Below are 20529 nucleotides of genomic sequence, written 5' to 3' on the forward strand. Positions count from 1 at the left end.
GTGTTTATCTGGGTGCGTCCTTAGCCTCGCAATTAGAAATGATTAGAGCGACGCCGCAATCAATTAAGGAAAATGGTACCTACTCAATTTATTTGCCCGGCGATCGACAACTGCTGATAAACAAGCCATTAGATGCACTTGAGATCGCAACAGGACACCGCTTCAAAGAGGAGGTGCAGCATCTGCGCTGCAATTCGAGTGCATCTGATTCAAACCGATCCTCCATCCGCACCTTTTGAGGGCGTACGCGTGCCCGTGGGCGGGGGCGTGGTCCTGCAAGTGCTGATAAAATTTCCAAAGAAGCTGGCGTAACTCGATCATCGGCTTGATCCCGCTTCACGCGAGGAGCAAAAGGATTCGGGCACGCACTTGACAGCTCTCGACACATGGCTGACCCATAGAATATGCCATATGCTGCGATCACGATCCCCAAAAAGGATCTCCAGAGATATCCAGAAATCGAATGGCATGCGTGTCAGCCGCAAAACATTGAAATGCTTTTCAGTGCGCGGCAGGAAAGGGATTTCCTGTAATTACTCGGCGATCAGTACTGGCTGAATAATTAGGTTTGCTCGAAGAAATTAATGATTCAGTTACTCACAGGATAAACGAATGCCCAAGTGCTTGGGTAAAAGGATTAATCTTTGAAAATTGTTAATGAAAATGGGGATAAATTGGTTGACAAGTCAAGGCGATGAGTTGTAAACTCAGCGGGGAGTAGTTTTTGTTGACTATGACTTTAATAAGATTTAAGGAAAGTACAAAATCTGAAAATAACACTGTGCTAAATTTCAAGGGCTAATTTGCCTTCAGGTTTAAAACTTCCAAAGCAAATTGGGAAATGTTTAATATCAAATTTAGTATAATTTAAAGAACCAACCAAAAGGATTTCTTATTGTCTTAAAAATAACGATAAAGTGGGAATAGAGTTTTCCAACTTTTAATAAAAAGAATTCTAATAAAATAATTGGCAATCGAAATAAATATAAGATGCAATGCTATTTAGATTTTTAATTTTCTTCTTTTTTTTTTGCAATACGGAATTGAAACAAAATTACATTGACATTTAAATCTAGCAAAAATCCATATCAACTTATTTTTGTAAGAACTACTAGTCTCAACATAACGACTTAAAAGGAATTTTAGAAAACATTTTAAACGTTCCTACAATTCGTTTAACAAAAAGAATACTTAGTTTTAAAACATATTTATAAATCAATCAGAGAACAGAAATATCACACCGAGGGTGTTTCGAAGCTAAAAACTAATGAGTACTTGATGAAAGCATCCAAAAAGAATTTTGGAACATTTGGATGCAGGGATTAACCCAGGGGATTGCCTTTCTCTCTTTCCATATCTTCTTTTTCTAAATCCCCCTATAAATAAGAAAACAAATGCCTAAAGTCTGTTTTAAAATCCCTTAATCCTTGAACAAAAAGTGCGCGCTGCCAGCTCAAGTTAACCCACATTTTTGTAGGCCAAGGGAGAGTTTTTATTTCTGTTTCCTCCTTTTTCGAACTCGGGGAACCTTTATTCCATTGACCTCTGTTGTTGACTCAATCAGCAATGCCAACTGCCCGAGATGCGGGTCTGTTGGTACACGTGAAAAAATATCACATTTGGAAATGATAGTACAATAAATATTGACACAAATTCTGGATTTTAATATTTGATATCAAAGTTTAACTTTGATATGAGCTTTAATCTTTATCTTTGGTTTAAATTCGGTTGAAATTTGTATGGACATTATTCCTACCGAATTTCAACTTAAAAATTGTCTGAATCACACCCGAAAATATTTATTTTTAAACAAATTTCATGATAATTTTAAGCAAGTTTAATTGTTTTATCTTAATTTGTTCAGTATACGATCTAAAAATATGTAAACATTTGTCCCCAAATTATGTTGAATGTTTATTCTCCAGAGTAGCTTAGCTAAGGTGAAGAAATAACACTTATATTTAAACTTTTTTCTTAATAATGCCGATAGCAAAATTTTCCAACTGCAGATAAGTATACATATATATGCGCGATATATATGCGATATTTACTCTTTTATCCAAATTTTTTTCAGTTTACGATCTACAAATATGTCCGCAGCTGTCTGCTGAGAGTGAGAGAGAGCTGAGAGAAACTGGGGAGAAAAGCGAGAGAGCATGCGCAGAGAGAAAACCGGGAGAGGGAGAGGCCAGGCAACAAAACCCGCTGCACGGGCACGATCGCAATCAGTTGAGAACGTGGAGCGCGCGTGAACAGAACTCAGATAGCGATACCATACCTTTTGGGATTCAGATACATTTGCAGTGCGCATTACTCACTCATCCGCCAGATACGAAGATACATTTCGCAGTGCGCCAGACGATTGCAACTGGCAAACTGGATTTACCACCCAAAAAATTACAAAAAAAAAACAACCAAAACAATACCCACAACTACAACTCGTGTTAAGTGAAAAACGAAGCCAATTGCAGCAGCAAAAAAAAACTTTCAAAACCCGAGCCATAGCGAAATAAAAAAAGTAGTTCAGAGCGTGAAAAATACGTTACTTGCTGCAAAAGTTGTGAAACGTATCCGAGAGATACAAACCCATTGGGAGAGCGAGAGCGGCCTAAGCAAAGTGCAATTTCCTCAGGCAAACACAATTAAAAACATACCTATAAAATCATCCAAAACCAAACAAATAATAAAGGCTGAAAAATTCAAAATACGCAACAACTGAACCTCGACGACGATTCGCAAGACAAACTATAGTTGGATTAACATTTTTTCGATCAAGGTAAGTCGGTTTACATATTTTTTTATGGCCCTCATTAACACTCCAAGCTAAATAATGAAAAAAAAACCCAAAAACATTCCGAAGGTTTAAGTTGACTTGGCTTTTATAGTTGCTAGCTGTCGTATTGCAGTCAAACCGACAAAAGTTGTCTGTCTGTTTTGATGTGACTCTGGCTAATTGACCTCCAAACTTGTGTTTTCATAATTGAGCCAAAACGAAACCGAATTGTAGTAGCAAATTGAAAGTTTACGAAGAGTTTTTCAACCAGGCCTTAGGAAATGCCTCTAGCTAGCATTTGCATGAGGAAATATTACTTTTGAACTGGATAGGAAAAAGTAATAGAGACACTTTTTAAAATTGTATTTATATTTTGTTGGATATATTTCTTTTTATTTCCTACAAAATAAAGCAAGAACTTATCTTATCTTACGCTAATCTACCTTACGATTGACAAAAACCTTAAGGCTTAGTAAGTTTAACCTACATTTAAAGGTAACAAAGAAAATCGTATCAAAGTTAAGCTGCTTTTGAAACGGCACAGTTTCTAAAGGAAGACCACCTCAAACTCGTCTACTGATCCGAAAACAGCATATTATTTTGTCCTGTGCACTAACAAAGCGACACTTAAAATGCCAAGACGGCAGCTGCAAACAGAAATTTTGTGGCCAAGTCGATAAAGATGCATTCGGCTGGATGGGTTTAGTGGTTTCCCCAGTTATTGCCCTGTTTCTCGTTTGTTCTGTTCTTCGGCCGCTCATTGAATGCGCGCGCATGCGCAAAGGATATGGCAACATAGGCGTCGAGGGTTGCAGGAGGCATTCTGTGTAATCTTTGCAGCTGCAGGACTGAAACCGTGAACCGAACGATCTGCACCTGGCCTCGCCCGCTTAATTAATTTCCCAGCTGACTCAGCTCCGGTTCTCCACCACTAAGCAAAGAGGGAAATGACAAACCTCTGACTATGCCACTTTTGATAAGCATTTGAGGAGGCACTTCCTGCTGACCCAAGGGCGAGGAGTTGGAGCTGGGAGCTGGAGCTCGGCTGCTATGCCTCACTTCGCGGTGACACGTGCGAGGCGTGAACACACTGCACCCAAACCCCTCCTTTCTTAGGCCCCCCCTCCCAGCGTCTTTTCTTTTCATTTTAATTTACTTTACTTCTGCACATTTGACAAGACTCAAAGCGATTCGAAATGCATTTGGCGCCATTTGGCCGCACAGTACTTATATTTTTAAACGCATCACCGACAACAAGACCGAAAGTCGTCACATATCCGTCCATCACACATTGGGGGCCACAGTGCCAGACACTGGGAGAAATACTTGAGCCAAGGAATACGAAATGCTTAGGAATCTTTTTAGTTTTAAGGCATTTTTAATTGACTTTTAATTTATCAGCAAATATATTTTTTGAAAAACATTTTTTATGCGATCTAAAAATAAAGTTAGCTGTTATTATAAGTAATTTATTTGTAATAAATAAGCAGTTGAATTTTTTCTAATATTTTAAATATTTCACACTCGAAAATAATGATTTTTTTGTAAAGTTTAACTAAAGGACTATAATGATTTATATTTTAGGTTCTAAAGAAATAATCTGTAAATCATTCCGATATTTTTTCGTTTTATTATTTTTTTTTTGTTTTTTAACGATCAAGATTTATATCTTGCAAATCAGGGGTATTTCTTTCTCTGTGTAGGGGAAATGATGAATGGGGGCTGTTGGGGGCAGACAGAGACGGCGAGACAGGGGGACAGAGGCCGCGAATGAGACGGCGATAGCAGACGTCAGGCAGACGATGCATTTTCGCTGCCTCGATGGCGTTACATGATTTGTAATATCAGCAAACATACGTCACAACAACAACAGCAAGAGCAGCATGTGCATAAATGGAATCCGGTTCGGTTGCCCGACTGCTAGACGGGCAAAAAATGTTTATTTTTAACAATATTCAGCAGATTATCATCTGTCGTCTGCTGCACTCCGATGAATGGACAAGTTTATTGCCTTGAAAGCTAGCCAAGAAAATTAGAATATAATTTTAACAAATTAACAATTAACCAAGTGATCTTATAGAAATAGAGAAATGAAACGTAGCTTTGGAATTTTATTTAAATTATTCTTTGTGTAATTATTGTGGCTTTTAATACAAACTTGATATTTATTGCACATTTAATATCCGCAACTTATTATTATTCAGGATATTTTTATACATATTACAAGATTGTTATTTATAAAATGAAGACTAATATATTTGACCTATTTTGACTTTATTCATAATTCGAAAAACATATACTAAATAAACGTTAATTTTGTAAAATTGTGGGGAATTATATGTCGTGCAAGTCGCCCAGATAAATTCACAAAAATTGTGATACGCGCAGGAGAATCTGTTTCGTTGAGCGGAAGCCGCTCAAAGATGAAAAGGAACCCTGGAGAAAGAGGAAATTGTGGGGCATAAACACCCGTCGACAAAACAGACAAGATACACACTCAGACCCGGAGAATCACATATATTTGGCGGATAGCAAATTACGCACTTAAAGTGCTCGCCAAATGACAGGAAACGCGTCATTTTTACGAACTTCAAATTACGATTTTTTACGTTTCGTTGTCTTCTGCACACTTAAAGTCGAAAGTCGGCGAGTGTGTCGGTGTGTGTTCGTATTGGTTTAGTGGCAGCTACTAAGTAGCATGAGAAGAGCGAACACAGAACGCGATATTTTCGTGAATGTAATTAAAACTGGCGCATTTCCTCATTTATTTGTGCGAGTGTATTTGCGGGCATTTCCTTGAAAAAAGGGACAAATGGTGGGGGAGTGCATCCTGTGTGAGTGCGCAGGCGGATATGCGAACGTTGCACCGACGACTCGACTTCCTGCCGATGACTTTTGTCAACCAAATAGTAACTGAAAACCATTTCCCTTTCCTTTTTCCATTTCCCTTTCCTTTTTCCATTTCCATTTCCACCATTGCCATCACCATCCACCGAAAACAAAGCGAAGCGTGAAAACAACGCGTGCTCAGCACGAGCTACCGATCAACTCGAATGTCAATGCCATATGCTATATATGCTATAGTGCATTCCCCTGACAACACGAATCAATCACTTCGAACCCAACTCGAGCGGTTGTGGGTGGGGTGAAGTCGGCGGAAGCCTCGCAGACAGATCCATTTGCCAGTTGCTGACTAATCCGCTCCGTTTTTCCGCTTTTCACACGCTTTTCCCGGGCGTGGGAGTGGGAAACCGAAATGAACTTCAAGTGCTTTGATTGGCTTCTAACGTGGGCGGAAGTTGATGTACATAAAATAAAATAAAAGTGATCAACAAGATTCGATCATTAAAAACGTTTAAATAACGTAAAAATATGAAATGACAATCAAAAAGATCATTTTATAATGCCTCATCTGGCAATATAGTTTTGTATATTTTCGAGTGATTAATAATAATATTATTGTAAATCTCACTAATAGCAGGGTTAAAATAATGGTTTATATATTTTTAAATCAAACTCAAGTATAAATTGAGTAACATAATCCGAAATATAACTATGTTTAATAATATTTTTTCTTTTTGTGAACCAAAATTAAAATGAAATAATTGAATTTAGAGCCGCTACAATTAAATAGTTCACCTGCTGTGGACCGCCTGAAGATCGGCAAGACTTGGAGATTATTTATGGGTCATTTTTCACCAGGGGGTTTTTTTTAGGTCTTTGTTATTTCTATCTAATGGTGTCTAAAATGTCGCCCTACATGGATTCCGAATAATTTATGGTATCCGCTGTTTGACTCACCTTTCGGTTTGATAGGCGTAGGCTTTCTCTTCTTGGTTAATATTAACTTGGATTTTGATAAGGCACCAATTTATTTTACCAGATTTGATTGCCCAAAACATCTTATAAAAAATTTCTTTTGAGTCGAGGAATGAGTAACTATTTAAATAAGTTGTAAGGGGTCTTTAGAAGAAATACTAAGCAGTATTACTGGTTCTTTCTTTATCAATTATGTTTATTTTTTAAAAATGTTATTTATTGTGATAATATCAGAATGTATGCCCAACCCCGTTTCCTTTTGTTTGTATGAATAACGTTTCGTGGGAATTTTTGTTTCGCTGGCAATGAACTGTGTAATTAAAACCGCTGCGACTCCTTACGCATTTCCTTGAACGGAAGCTCTCCGGAAAACTATTAAGGTTCCCTTTTGGCGAGCTTGAAATCTCGGCGCTGGGCTTCCGCTGGCTTCTCTCCTCTTCCCATTGCCATTTCCATTTGCAATCCCATTCCCATTCCCATTCCCATTCTTACCCACATTCGCATTGACACCTTTTATGATCCGTCGGCGGATGTTTCGCTTGCTGTTTTTATTTTTTTAATGCCCCCGATCCCTTGCCATATTCCCATTTCGGTGGCTCTTTGTTTTGCTCGCCAGATTCGCAGCTGCCAATTGGGCTGGTAATTATTTCCGCTCCACTCTGTTTTGACCTCACTTCCCCGGCCCGGATTCCCCTCATCACAGACCATGTTGTTTGTAATCGTAATCGAAGCTTGGCCTGTGTTTCTATGTCAGCCACATGCCGCCTGCCCCGCCTCCAGCCCCGCCCCCGGATCGCCCCTTCAAATGTGACCGGCGATCGATATGACAGCCGCTTGTTAAAGATTATTCAGCGGTTCCTTTCGCATGCGATCCGCCTCAATACGCCTCAATCCGCTGATGCCGCCCATTCCGGCAACAAGGTCAGATTTAATAACAAAATATAAATTCGAAAAGGAAGTCATAAAACGGTCAGTCGAATTCTAGATACACTTGTTGACACTTTTATGGCATAGTCTTTTCTGAGACAATATTAGCTGTACTGAGTTAATATAACTTTAATATACTTTATCCGATATTATAAAATATTTTTAAAAATACGTGATTGTTGATAATCACTATTAGGCTCAAATTTTTTTTAATCACTTATGTTAGTTGATCATTCATGTTCAAAAAACAACTATTTATTACGAACAAAAAATATTAAACTCTGTTTTAATTTATTTTGTTTTTGCATTCCAAAAAGGGCAGGAAACCACAAAATTTAAAAACTTAAATTTGCTCGCTTTGAAACTTTTTGAGCTAATCACACCTCGTGAGTAATGCCATACCCATACCCTTTAATCGTTTAAGAGGGGGTCATCATACTTACGATGTGCACAACTCGGCGTATGCGTATTATTGTTCGCATTAGTATTTATATGGTTGTTTTGTTTTTTGCTGATTCTGTTGCAGCGATTAAAACAATTGCCGGCTTGTGAAAGCACTTCCGTTGTACTAACTTCCCCACTGCCCCTCTTTCGCCCCCCAACTATGAGTCACATCCATTAATCAGCAATTTCTACTCCAATTCCAGAACCAGAACTCAGCGAACGGAAGCGAAATGCAAGTGGAGGCCAGCTACCCGAAATACGCCGGACGTGTGCCACCTTTGGACCTCTCGCAGGTGAATGGAGGTCAGGACTTGTGGGGCGGCAATGGGTCCAGCACCCCATCCGCCAGGCGCCACCTGCTCCACCATCCCTACCAAATGCTGGACAAGTGCCGCGGTGGAGTCACCCTGATCAGTGCCTCCACATCCTCAACCACCTCCTCCTCCGATGACAACAACAATCGACTGTTGAGCGAGGATGGGACCACAAGTCTGCTGCATCCGATGGGCTCCGATGGTCTGCCATTGGATCCGCGGGATTGGACGCGAGCCGATGTGTGGAAGTGGCTCATCAAAATGGCTGTTTCCGAGGGACTGGAGGTGACCGCCGAGCTGCCCCAGAAGTTCCCCATGAACGGGAAGGCCCTGTGCCTGATGAGCCTGGACATGTACCTGTGCCGAGTTCCCGTGGGCGGCAAGATGCTCTACCGGGACTTCCGGGTGCGACTCGCCCGGGCAATGGCCCTGCTCTCGTAGATACCAGTACCGGTAGCTCACGGATGCAAACCCCTCTCTGGTTGTACATATCTCTAGGATTCGGTTAGTTTAGCCTAGTTCTGCTAGTTGTAATGCCTAGTCGCTAGTGCTCTCGTTAGTTAAGACTTAGCCATAATATCCTGCATTTCAATATTGTCAAAGATTGCTCTGAGTTCCCATTTCATACGAAAGGCGAACCAATTGAGTTGAATAAAACGGAAAAAGAGTGAAGTTAAAATGCTGTCCTATTAGTTAATTAAGTTCGCATCTGATAAAAAAAATATAAAATGAAATTTTATAACTGAAAAATTTGTTGTTTTTATTGGAATCGAAAGGTAATGGTAAATATTGATTGTAAAAATAATTAAATATTTTACAATTTCAAGGTTTGAATAAAAAACAAAAATACATTAAAATACTTCCTATAAATATAAAGAATGTATTTTTAAGAAGAAACCTTTAAAGGGAAAAATACAGGGAGATAACCGGACTTTTAAAATTTGATAACAATAATTTTTAGGTTTCCATTGTTTTCGCTTATCAATTTGCTTAGTAGCTTTGAGAGAGAAGAATCTGTTGAATATTCCACTGAATATAAACTTAAAATGGGTGACCATAACTATTCGAAAATTGATGATCGTTGACATGTTGAAATTATTTTCCGATATACCCATAAAACAAGTTTTTTTAGACGTAGAGCTTTTTCCATTTTTGATATTCCACATTCCAATAAAAGTGGTTACCGCAAACACTAAGTTTCAAGGCCAGTTATACCTAAAGCATGAAGATATTTTTACCAAAAATTAAAAGTTTTTTAATATATATGTATACACTTGTTAAAAAATGTGTACGTTTTCGCAAACAAAACTCACGTAAAATGGGTTTATTAAGGCCCTGCAAGAGGTGCCAACCTTTTAAGTTTCTTTATTTATGATCTCTGGCTCCTTGGTCAGCAGACACTTCTTGAGTAATCCCAAAAAAACGATTCCGCACGGGTCTTTAGTAATTCCGCTCTCTTTGGGACTTAATGTTCTGTTTATGTCTTTCACAATTCCCCCAGACGAACTCACATTGACAAGTGAAATATACGCTTACCCAATTAGCACATCATTAAGTCCCAACAAATGCTCCGAGTTGAAAATTTGAAAGGGAAGGGGTACGAAGATGAGCCCCACACTACTCACACTCACACACAGACAAGTGCAATAAACTCTTTGTTATTGCAGGCCAGAAGTTAGTGCTAACATTTGTTTAGGCCCGGGCCATACATAGATCACCAGAAAGTGTTTATTTTTCAAAGACTTTTCTTGTGTGTGTGATTAATGAGGGTGGAGAAATCGGGGGGAAACTGGAGTTACTTCATAGAAAATAAGGGAAATCAAATAGTCGAAAAAATGTAAGACGCTATGGGGAAACTGGAGTTTCTCTCCGTAAATAAAATGGGTCCATATTAGCAATTATGGTAAATAATTGGAAGACAAATACTCTCAAGTTTGGGTATTAAATTATAGCCAGTTCACTATTTATATTGCAATAAATAAAGTAGATTTACCATGGCATAAATCTTTTTAATTTAAAATCTAAATTTCTCCGTTCATTATTTTTATAATGGACTTTAAAGAAAATAATCAATTTATTTTTTTACATTTTGAAATGGTAAACGAAGAATTTAAATTCATTATTTGTGGGTTATAATTTGTAGGTATTTATTTGTAAAAATGTAGGGTTCAAGGTAAAATATGAGAAAAATTAAAGATATATTTATTTTTAAAATTGTTAATACTTTTCAGTAAAAAGGGAAAACAAAAAACTAAAAAAAAACGGAACTCTTCCGGCAATTTATTTGTGATGGATCCGAAATTTTTCCCATTTAAATTTCAGCTGTTGCAAAAAAATGCAGCGGAACAATTATGACAATAAGAATAACAATAACAATAACAATAACGGATAACGATAATCAGCATCGGTAGTCAAATAGAACCCGGATAGATAGAAAGATACATCCGTGTGTGGGCGAGTGAGAGAGCGATGGCATATATACAAATTCAAAGCGCTCCATCCGCCCGTGCATCCGCTCATTTCATTTGGGTTTTTCTTTTTGTGCCTCCTATGAATGGGCAGATACACAGATGCATAGATACGCAGATACATTTACAGATACAGATACAGATACATTTGGATGCTCTTCCTGCTGCTGCTGCCTGATGACTGCTTCTGCTTTTTCGCTCCATGTGGCTCATTGTCGCTGGGTTTTGTAAGTTTGCATTTAGTGCAGTTCGGTTGTCGGTTTTTCGGGAGCATCCGGGATGTAGTTAAAGGTAAAGGAAGTGAGACAAATGAGCCAGACCCGAGCTCCCTGCTCGGTTGTTACCTTGTAAAACAGAAACCCAAACACAAGCCGAGGCGGCAAACAGATGTCGCAACCTGACACATGCCACGGCCAGGGGCACAGTCCACGATCATGTCCACCAGCTGACGCCTCTGCATCCAAAGACCACAAAAAAGGCACAACAGGAATTTGAACTCCTATTACAATTCGGGAGAACCTAAATAACTCAAATTTGGGCAGGTCAAGTTGTCTGTTAAAACAAACCAATAGAAATAGATAAAAGCACCCAAGTTCATGGAATTTCATCTTTCACGGCTAAGAGCTATTCTTTTTTTATATTTGAGTTTAAGTTATAATATATTTTAAGATTTTTATGAGTGTACAATATGTAATCTGAACTTAATGATTATTAAAAATAAGTTGTTACTTATTTAAATTGTGTTTTCATAATTCCAAATTTCATTTATTTAGAAATTCCTTAAATCGAGCTCTTAACTTATAGGGATCCTAATAGGAACTTAATATTATTAAAGTTAAAAAATATTATTATATATATTTCATATTTTTTAAATATGTGTTCGAATATTAATCAACACGGAAAATTTCTGATTACATGTATACATACTTAGAAGTTCCTAAGTTCAGGTGTTTATTAGATTAGATTATTATATATACAAATATTTAAACTTTTCTGTGTATATATTTTTATTTAATGACATGACTATAAAAAACATTTTATTTCGTTGAACTTATGAAATTTTGATTGCAAGTTTTGTTTAAAAAACACAATAAGCTAAAACTTTCACAATGTTTAATATAAAGTATTTAAAATGAAAATAAATGATCTCGAAGTTCACAAATTTCTTCTTTCTTAATACTATCTACGAATAACAAAATTACTTAAATTAAAAAATGAACAAAAGTGCCTGGATATAAAAATCAAAACAACACTTTTGTATACCTTTTACAACAAGATATACTATATAACAAAAAAAGAGCCAAATTCCAAAATGCAGTCAAGCGGGGATTATTTTAAGAAGTATAAAGGGCTGCAATTAATATTTTTTGAGCTCCCTTCCTTGTACTTAATTTTAATGTCGTTCTTCCGTCTCAGCTTTATTCCTGTAAAGATCTACCAGTCGGCTAGTTCGTTATATATGACCTGCATATCGAAGCTACCGCGAAATTTTATTCCACCGAACTGCGATCAGAGATTAGTGATCGAACAGGCCTTGGTTTCCGCTGTCGATGAGGCACTTTATCCCGACGAATTTGAAAAAAGGCAGCGTGAAGCCCGCGAGATGCTCCTTAAATCGCAGGAGAATCGGTTAATCCAGATGGGCCTCAGCCGGAATTCCACGGACCTGGAGGCTTTCCTAACGGAGGACGACGGTGATGAGGATTACAGAGAGCCAGTGCGTCTCAAATCAGAGACTTTGCTTGAAGAGTACCGAAACCTATACGAAAAACCCTCTAAAACGGATGTTAGGGAATATCTACCCCTGAAAGAGATCAGTAAGTACGCGTCTATGCTTCTTAAGATACATATTTCATTCCAATTTGATTTGTCTAGAACAATACATGTCCCTGGCACTCAGTTTTTTCATCTTGGCCTGCAGTGTCTTTATTCTGATCAAGTGCGGCCACCATAACTACTTTCTATGACCGATCAGCAAGATATATCGAATTGTGGCGAAAGCGGCGAGCAAAACAAAACAACAAATCAAGTAAATCATATAAAGACCGGGAAAATTGAGGAAATGCCGCTTATGTAAAGTAGAATATCCGCTGGCAGGCGAACGGAAGGCGAGGTGCGAAAACAATAAAAACGGACGGAAGTGGACAGGGACGGAAACCGACGACGACGACGACGGTTCCGTCGATTGTAATACTGTTTTCCGACCAATGCCACATAATTCCATTGACCACATAGACCATAGACCGGCTACCGGGCTTCAGTCTTCGGTCTTTTGCCAATTTATCGAAATGCTTTTTCCGCTTTTCCGGCGCCGTAATTGAATTTCGTTTCGGGGAGGAAATGACTAAGCCAAAAAGATCTTTTCACTCCGTGTTCAAGTGGCTCGGTCGCAGGAAGCTCGATAGGATGGGTTTTCAATTGCACAATCGAAAGACTCCAGAACTCCGGGGCAATGTTATATTTTTTAATTAGTTCATTGCCTGCACTGGCGCGATATTTCCCACGAAACTCCGACTCCCTTGGGGTAAACAAATGAAGTGAATCAACAGAAAAAAAAAAAACATATGTATGTATATGGATAAAGTTTTCGAAGCCACACACAATGCTGGGTTAGCCACTTGTTGTTCGCTTCTCGTTTGTTTGTTCTGGTCCGAAAGAATATGCTAAACATGTTTGGGGCCATCAGCATCAAAGAATTTATGATCGCAGCCCTTTATCGAACCAATGCATGAGGAAAACTTATCATTACGACCCACGCAGGTGAGTCAGAAGAGGAGCGGATGCCATAAAGTATCCCAAGCCCAAATAAGGCGACGTTTTGGACACCATTAGTAGGTTTAGGAATAATAGAAAACACGAGACCCCTTGGTGGAAGATCTCAAAAGTATTTCGTAAGCTTCGGGCGGTCCACAGCGGGAAAGTCAAATTCTGAAAGCGTAATTACTATATTTCGAATTCAGATCTCAAGTTAAGGAATCATGTTGCGTCGGTCCTCCCAGGGGGCCAAATTCTTTCCTCACAATCACATTGGCGACTTCCGGCCACATTAGATGAAATAATATTTCTCAGCGAATTCAAGAGCACTTGAAGTTCAGCGGATTGGATTTCTGCGTTTTTTCTTCGGTTTGTTTTTTCGGGTTTCGGGTTCTTTCTCACTCCCACGCTCATGGGAGCTGGAAAAGCTGTGTGTGAATTGTTTTTCTTGTTGTCTTTTGAGGGAAATGCCCAAGACAAAAGTCGCAGGGCAGCCCAAGAAACTGTCATTGCCAGCAGAACCCACACACAAAGAGATGGAGATACTTGGGTACTTGGCTAGATGGCTGGGAAACTATTATGCATAGAGAGCGGTCTGATAGCCACACACCAGAGGAAGTTCATGGGAACGAACTTTGTTGCCCGGGTAAGTCGAGTGTGAAGGATGGTGCAGGGCGGTGGGGGGAGCGGGGGCCCAAGATGGTGAGGGGACAACCTCCCCCCTCATTGCAACAAGTGCAGTCATCTAATAGATACGAGCAGCAGTCATGAATACGATAATTAATGCGATCCTCCATTCATGATTCGCTCCTTGTACAAACGGCAATCAAGATGAAAACACCCTTCCACGCAGAACAAAATTGTATGTTTTGATAGCAACAACAATTCAAAATGATTTACGAATTTAAGTTACTAATAAAAAAATATAAACATATATATACATACATAAAAAAAACATATGTATTCAATTTGTATTATGTTTTAAATCTCATAATTTAATTTATTTTAACAAACATCTTTGTTATTTTTACTTAAATTTGTTGTAAATGGAAGACAAACTTGTAGCCGAATAAAACAATTATAAATCTCGTTACCAAACGAGCAGAATAATTTCTGTTTAATTCTTCAACAATATGTCCAAGTTTATTATTTATTTCTAAGCAACTAGGACTATCAACTACATATCCAATACAAATATTGTTTAAAATGCGGCTGTCTCTATTTTCTACTAATAACTCCACTACAAATAAAACAAAATTGTTGGGAACGAAAAATTCAAATGACTTAAAATTGCACTTGCAAATTTTGCTAAAGATTGTTATAAAACATAAATCGATTCGTCTGTTTAAAAATAAATAAACTCGTAATTTTTTAAACTTTTAGGTCCATTTTCCAAAAAACCCGACGAAACATTTGGTTCATACTTGGGTTCAGCACTTCCAAATTTGTTAGAAAAGTATACTTTTATTAATGTAAATTGTCCTAGTACCAGTGTTTTGCTTAAAGTGGTCTCAAAAAAATTATTATTTTAACAATTGTTTATCAAAACTCATTTTCTCTTTGTGTAGTCCATAAACTCCTCCAATCCGCAGTCCCTCAATCTCTTGCACTTCCCATCCAATTGCTTGCTTATGCAAGGCAACGCAACTGTGTGGGCGTGTCATCACTTTCAATTTTGCGGCCAATTTGAGTGACACTTTCTGCCTGTTTGTCACGCCGCTTGCGTAGCCAAAGATTGTGGCACAAAGGGGCGGGGGGAGTGGCATCGGGCAGGCTAGCAAGGAGGCCTAGAGACGCAACTGTGTGTCTGCTCGTCGTCTGCCGCATTTCCGTTTCCTGTGCATAAATTTTAATGAGCGAGCCAGATTCCCCTCCCCCGCCACTCCCGTTCCCCCAATCAAGACAACAATATCAATTGAAGATAAGAAAATAAACAAGAAAAAAAGAGTCAGCAGGAAAGGAAACCCTTGGCTTCGGCAGTGTCTCTTACCTTGACTTTCGCGAACCGTGCACAAAGTCACGGCAATGTTGGCCATAAATTGGCACAACCAGTTTTGGCCACGGGAGAAAACAAAAGAAAAGCCGAGGCATTGGCCAAATGGATGAGGCTTTTACTGGCTTTCCCAACCATGAAATTTGCGCAAAAAGTACGCCAGCCGGAATGCAGGTGAGCAGACTGATCGACAGGTGGAATATCTTGTAAGGAGGGTTGGCTAAAACATTTTCTTATGCCAAGATAATGTTTTTTAAATAATGTACATATAAGAATTACTTTGGTTTTGAAACTTTAAAATGTAATTCAATAAACGATAGAAATTTAATTTTAGAAACTTTAAGATAATTCTAATGCGGTATATTTTAAAATATGAAAATTTTAAGGTTTTTACTTTATATATTTTATATATTTAAGTTAAAATTAATTTTGATTTGTTTTTTGTTATATAATTTTAAAATGTAAAAAAACTGAACTGTATTAGTTAACCTTTTGCAAAAATATTAAATAATAAAATAATGAGTTGCCTCTTAATTTTAAAATCGTAAATATATAAAATCATATATATTTAAAATTGGGAATATGCTACCTTTAAACTTGTGTATGTCCCTTTTTCTTTCCAGAATTATATAATTTCAAAGTCCAAATCCACTTTAACACACCATAAGTATTGAGATATTTTCCTGGATTCCAGCATACCCCAGGAGCTGGAGCTCTAGGACCCCCAGTTTTCTTCTCTCTCTTTCGCAGTCTTGGCCACACACCGCTCCGTTTTCAGCTGGCAATCGAAACTAGTTTTTCAGGTTCGGCGCATGGCTGATAACAACAATTGCAATGCGACGGACGTCGGACGTCGGGCGTCGGACTGCGGCGCATGCGCGCCAGTCTTGCATTCCTTCGACGGCTCTGGGTGCCCAGAACCCCCTCCCACCCTCTGCCCCTTCCCTTCGAGGCATTTGCGGAATTTTAATTGCGCAAAAACAGCGGAGAAGCCGAACTGCAATTGCAACTGATGCGATGGGCCGGAATGGCTGGGGATGACGTTGAATGATGGTTAGTAGTTGGAGGTTGGTTGCAAGTGAGAACATATCGCGTGATGGTGATAGATATAATGGCCCTGGACAGAGTGGTCTTGGGAAGATGGGCCATGGGTATGGGTATGGGTATGGGTATGCCAATGGAACATTCAGCAGCCACGCCCCGGACTCAAATCCCAAGACTGCCGACCGCTGATTGCGCTGGCAAACAGAAACCAACGGACCAGAGCAGAGTATAGTGAACAGAAAAATGAGCCAGCATAAATAAACCAAGGCAAAGCGAAATAGAATAGACATTTGTGTCTGCTGCCTATGTCGCTGGTGTAATTGAAGTTGCAGAAAGCCAGAAAGACAGAAAGCCAAACGGCCACAAAACCCAAACCAAAGAGGAGAAGCAGAATAAGATGGGATGTCTACGTCTCCACGAAGCCAGTGGAGCGCGAGGCATGGCGCATACGGAAGCCATAAGCTGCAAGAGATTTCTCTTCGTTGGCCCCGCTCGACTTTCGGCGCTTCTGCTGGCTGTTGAACCCGCAGCGCACCACTGGAGCGCGATCTCCGCCCGCTGATGGTGATCCTCCTGGGTGCCACCGCCCCCTCCTCCTCCTCCTCCTCCTCCTTGGCTAAATCACTTGCCCCGAAACGTGTTCAAGGATGCCATCGAAAATCAATCGCAGATGCGAAAAGGGAACACTGCCGAAAGGAAGAGATGCCCAGCACAAATCGCCGAAAATTACAGGAAGCAAAAGCACTTGCCGAAACGATCGAAAATCATTCAATTACGACAGCTGGCCCTGCATATAAATAATGGGCGTGTGCTTCCAGAAACATAATTATGTAACCACACAGGAGAAAAACAGATCAGTTTGCAGATGGCTTTAGCAAATCGAAAACATGCTGGTACTATTTTTTATTAAGCGTGTGTTATTGTTTTGTATTGTTCAAGCCAATCAATGTTTCAAATTAAAAATACGATTTATTTAAAATATTTCCTGTTTTCTTATATTTTGTTTAATGATACCATCGATATGGTAATTTTTTAATTAAGAAATTAATCAATCTCATATATTTTCTAATTTTATAAAAACATTATTCAATATTTCTTCTGAATGATTACAATATAACAAGTCTTTGTATTCATTTTACATTTGAAAACAAATTTCTATTAGCTTTCAAAAAATCCACACTTTTGCTTTTTTTAAATTGTAAATTTTTCGGGTCACGTTAGAAAGAATGAAAATAAAAAATCATTTTTTAAATAAAAATAAATGTAAAGAATGTATTTTTTAAGTGCAGTCTTTAATTGAAAAGAGGAACCCAATAAGGTCAAAGGCAGGTGCATTAATTTATTGCAGGATGCGGGTGCAAAAATCAAGGCAAATTGAATGAGGTCATGCCCCTAAGGGCATTAAATAAATATATACTTCTGGAACAGCAATTCAAATTCAAAGAAGGCGCTAAAACGCATACCTTTCAACACTCGCCAACACTATAAAGGAGACGAAAGTTATCGATAAAACTAATTTTAGTATTTTTTCTTCTAGTACATTTGTGTAAGATCAAAGGTATTTCCAGTTAGACAATAAACAGCCACATGTGAAACAAAAAAGGAAGAAAAGAGGATAATGCAGCGTATATAAACAAAGGAGCGTCGAAAAAACGTTTTTAAACAATAGCTAGACACTTTCTCAGCGGGCAATGAGTTTCAATTTCTACGTGGAATCGTTCAATTCAACGTTGCAGTCGATTGCGCATCAAGTGGAGCAATTTGCTGGCGTTGCACTGAAAGCAGCTGTCGATCTGCGTGGAAATCTGGAATCGCTTACCGGTGATTTTCGTTGGGAGAACGGACCGATTGCCTTCACCGATTTGCAGGCTACTCTTCTAAAGGTTCTGATCGTCCTGCTCCTGGGTACCTGCGTCCTAGCCGGCTATTCGTGGTCCGTCTACGGCCAAGTCATCACGGAGAAGTTTGTCAGGCCAAGTAAGAATAGGGTGGAATTCGGGCATTTGAGTTGATTACAGAGATGTTTTACGTTTCAGGCACTCTCAAGGAAATCGAGGAGCTTAAATTGTCGGTGGCCAAGTTGAAGTTGCCCAAAGAACACTCGCCGCGCATCTAGAAACCATGTCCAAGATCAAGAAGTTTTTTTCGCGGAAGAAGGAGGAGGCAGCCTTTAAGGTGGGTACCCCTACCAAAATAAGATAAATCATTGGCTAATTAATATATTCACAGCTCAAGCTAACGGGCAGCTCGATGGGCGCAGGACATAAGTTGAATTCCACCAAACAGGAGGCTCCTTCCAGCAGTTCCCGCCAAAAGTACGAAGCCTATGTGCCTCCCAAGCGAAACGATCTGAGTAACGAGGCCAGGGCGGCTGCAAATGCTGCACTGTCTCGCATTGATAAGAAGACCTCCAGGGACTTCAACACCTCGCTGTCGGCTGTGAAGGCTCAGGCTAAAAGGGAACTGGAGGCAGAGCGTCGGCAGAAGGAGGAGGAGGAAGCCTCGGCCTCAACCACCAGCACGGTCTCTTTGCCTTCCGTTGGCGACCATCGCAACTTGGCCTGCGAGGGCGTCTTTTTCCGCTGCCCCATGATTAGCGATGAGATTCTGCCCAAAAGCGTGTGGAAGGCTCGGATTAAGGAGTTCCTGTACCAGCAGATGGAGACAGATCGCGGTCTCTCCGCTTGCCTTATCATCCACAATTGCAATGTCAAGGAGAAGGCCGACGAGTGCAATGCCACGCTTATCCGATATCTGGAGAATCTTATCAAGAATCCCGAGGAGGAAAAGTTCTGCAAGATACGCATGTCAAACAAGATCTTCAGTGAGAAGGTGCGCTACGTGGAGGGTGCCCTGGATGTTCTGCAAGCAGCTGGCTTTAGTGAGGTAAAGATCGATGAAGAGCCCTTCTTGCTGTGGACCTTGGAGCAGAAGGAACAGAATCTTGAATTGCCCACGCTGGTTGAGGCTCTCAAGAACTCGGAGATCATTCCCCTAGAGTTGGATCGAAATATAAAGGTCCTGCTGCCATCGCAAGCACGGCGTGTGGTGTTACCCGACGAATTCTATCGCCTGGCGCCGGAGGAGATCAAGAAGGAGCAGCAGTTGCGATCGGAGGCCATTGCCCAGTCTCAGATGCTGAGGACCAAGGCCATGCGGGAACGCGAGGAGCAACGCAATTTGCGCATGTATCGATACGCTTTAGTCAGGGTTAAATTTCCCAACGGACTCTTTATACAAGTAAGCCTATAAGGGATGATATCATTCATGAGCAATTTGGGTAATAAGTGAATCATGTTCCAGGGCACTTTCAATGTGTACGAGAAAATAGCCGATGTGTTTGAGTTCGTGCAATCTTGCCTGGCAGACGAAAGCCTGGATTTTAGCCTGGTGGCCACCAGCGAGGGCAAACTGGGCGAGGAAGACCTGGAAAAGACATTATTCGACTGCAAGTGAGTGGGATAAAATTATCAGAGTTCCTTATTTCTTTATTAATAATATGTTCTCTCTGACAGACTCATTCCCAACTCCTTGCTGCTGTTTGGCGCAAATGGAGTGCCTTCTCCCGCTGAAGCGGATCTTAACTACTTAAAAGAAGATCTTCTGATGCTGGTGCAGGCTATGTAGACGTGCATTATCCCAACTAATCTGCGGTACTGGTCCCTTATATTATAACGAAGCTGTTGTTATTTATTACCTTCAAATCTATTATTCAAAATCCATTATAAACGCACTTTACAAAAAAATTACAAATGCTTTTTAATACCTCAAATTTATAGGTTTAGTAACACTAGTTGATTCGTTGCGGCATTTAAGCTTTTGATGATTTTTATTTTGAAATCTATTGTTTACAAAGCACTTAAGAAAAAACATTAAATTGTTTTTTAATTATTTGCATTTGAAACTTTAACGCCAAACTCTATTATTTAAAACCAATTACAATTAAAACTATCATTAAAAACCTGTACGTATAGTTATAGTTAGTACGTATAT

General features: G+C 39.5%; 4 protein-coding genes across 5 annotated transcripts; all 4 read left to right on the plus strand.

Moving 5' to 3' along the window:
* The first annotated feature begins 2211 nt into the window (after positions 1 to 2211).
* On the plus strand, positions 2212 to 9027 carry LOC108053401. The gene is made up of 2 exons (XM_017136041.2): positions 2212 to 2776; positions 8167 to 9027. Exon 2 carries the CDS (start codon positions 8194 to 8196, stop codon positions 8716 to 8718), a length of 525 nt encoding a protein of 174 aa, XP_016991530.1. The 5' UTR covers positions 2212 to 2776; positions 8167 to 8193; the 3' UTR covers positions 8719 to 9027.
* Positions 9028 to 10979: 1952 nt separating this feature from the next.
* Positions 10980 to 13792, plus strand: LOC108053333. 2 transcript variants are annotated; one of them, XM_017135942.2, is made up of 3 exons: positions 10980 to 11036; positions 12162 to 12562; positions 12621 to 13792. In XM_017135942.2, the coding sequence occupies exons 2-3, from the start codon at positions 12205 to 12207 to the stop codon at positions 12710 to 12712; spliced, it is 450 nt and encodes a 149-aa protein (XP_016991431.1). In that variant the 5' UTR covers positions 10980 to 11036; positions 12162 to 12204; the 3' UTR covers positions 12713 to 13792. The 2 variants fall into 2 exon arrangements, with proteins under 2 accessions (XP_016991431.1, XP_016991430.1); XM_017135941.2 differs by lacking the exon at positions 10980 to 11036 and adding an exon at positions 11979 to 12086 and having other exon boundaries at positions 12621 to 13788.
* A 4315-nt stretch (positions 13793 to 18107) lies between these two features.
* LOC108053403 lies at positions 18108 to 18688 on the plus strand. The gene is made up of 2 exons (XM_017136043.1): positions 18108 to 18513; positions 18573 to 18688. Exons 1-2 carry the CDS (start codon positions 18228 to 18230, stop codon positions 18650 to 18652), a joined length of 366 nt encoding a protein of 121 aa, XP_016991532.1. The 5' UTR covers positions 18108 to 18227; the 3' UTR covers positions 18653 to 18688.
* LOC108053402 (UBX domain-containing protein 6) lies at positions 18601 to 20282 on the plus strand. Its single transcript, XM_017136042.1, has 4 exons — positions 18601 to 18711; positions 18766 to 19776; positions 19840 to 19988; positions 20052 to 20282. The coding sequence occupies exons 1-4, from the start codon at positions 18658 to 18660 to the stop codon at positions 20161 to 20163; spliced, it is 1326 nt and encodes a 441-aa protein (XP_016991531.1). The 5' UTR covers positions 18601 to 18657; the 3' UTR covers positions 20164 to 20282.
* The last annotated feature ends 247 nt before the right edge of the window (positions 20283 to 20529 follow it).

The sequence above is a fragment of the Drosophila rhopaloa genome, unplaced genomic scaffold, assembly GCF_018152115.1.
Source record: "Drosophila rhopaloa isolate 14029-0021.01 unplaced genomic scaffold, ASM1815211v1 contig_115, whole genome shotgun sequence".
Classification (NCBI taxonomy): Eukaryota; Metazoa; Arthropoda; class Insecta; order Diptera; family Drosophilidae; genus Drosophila; species Drosophila rhopaloa.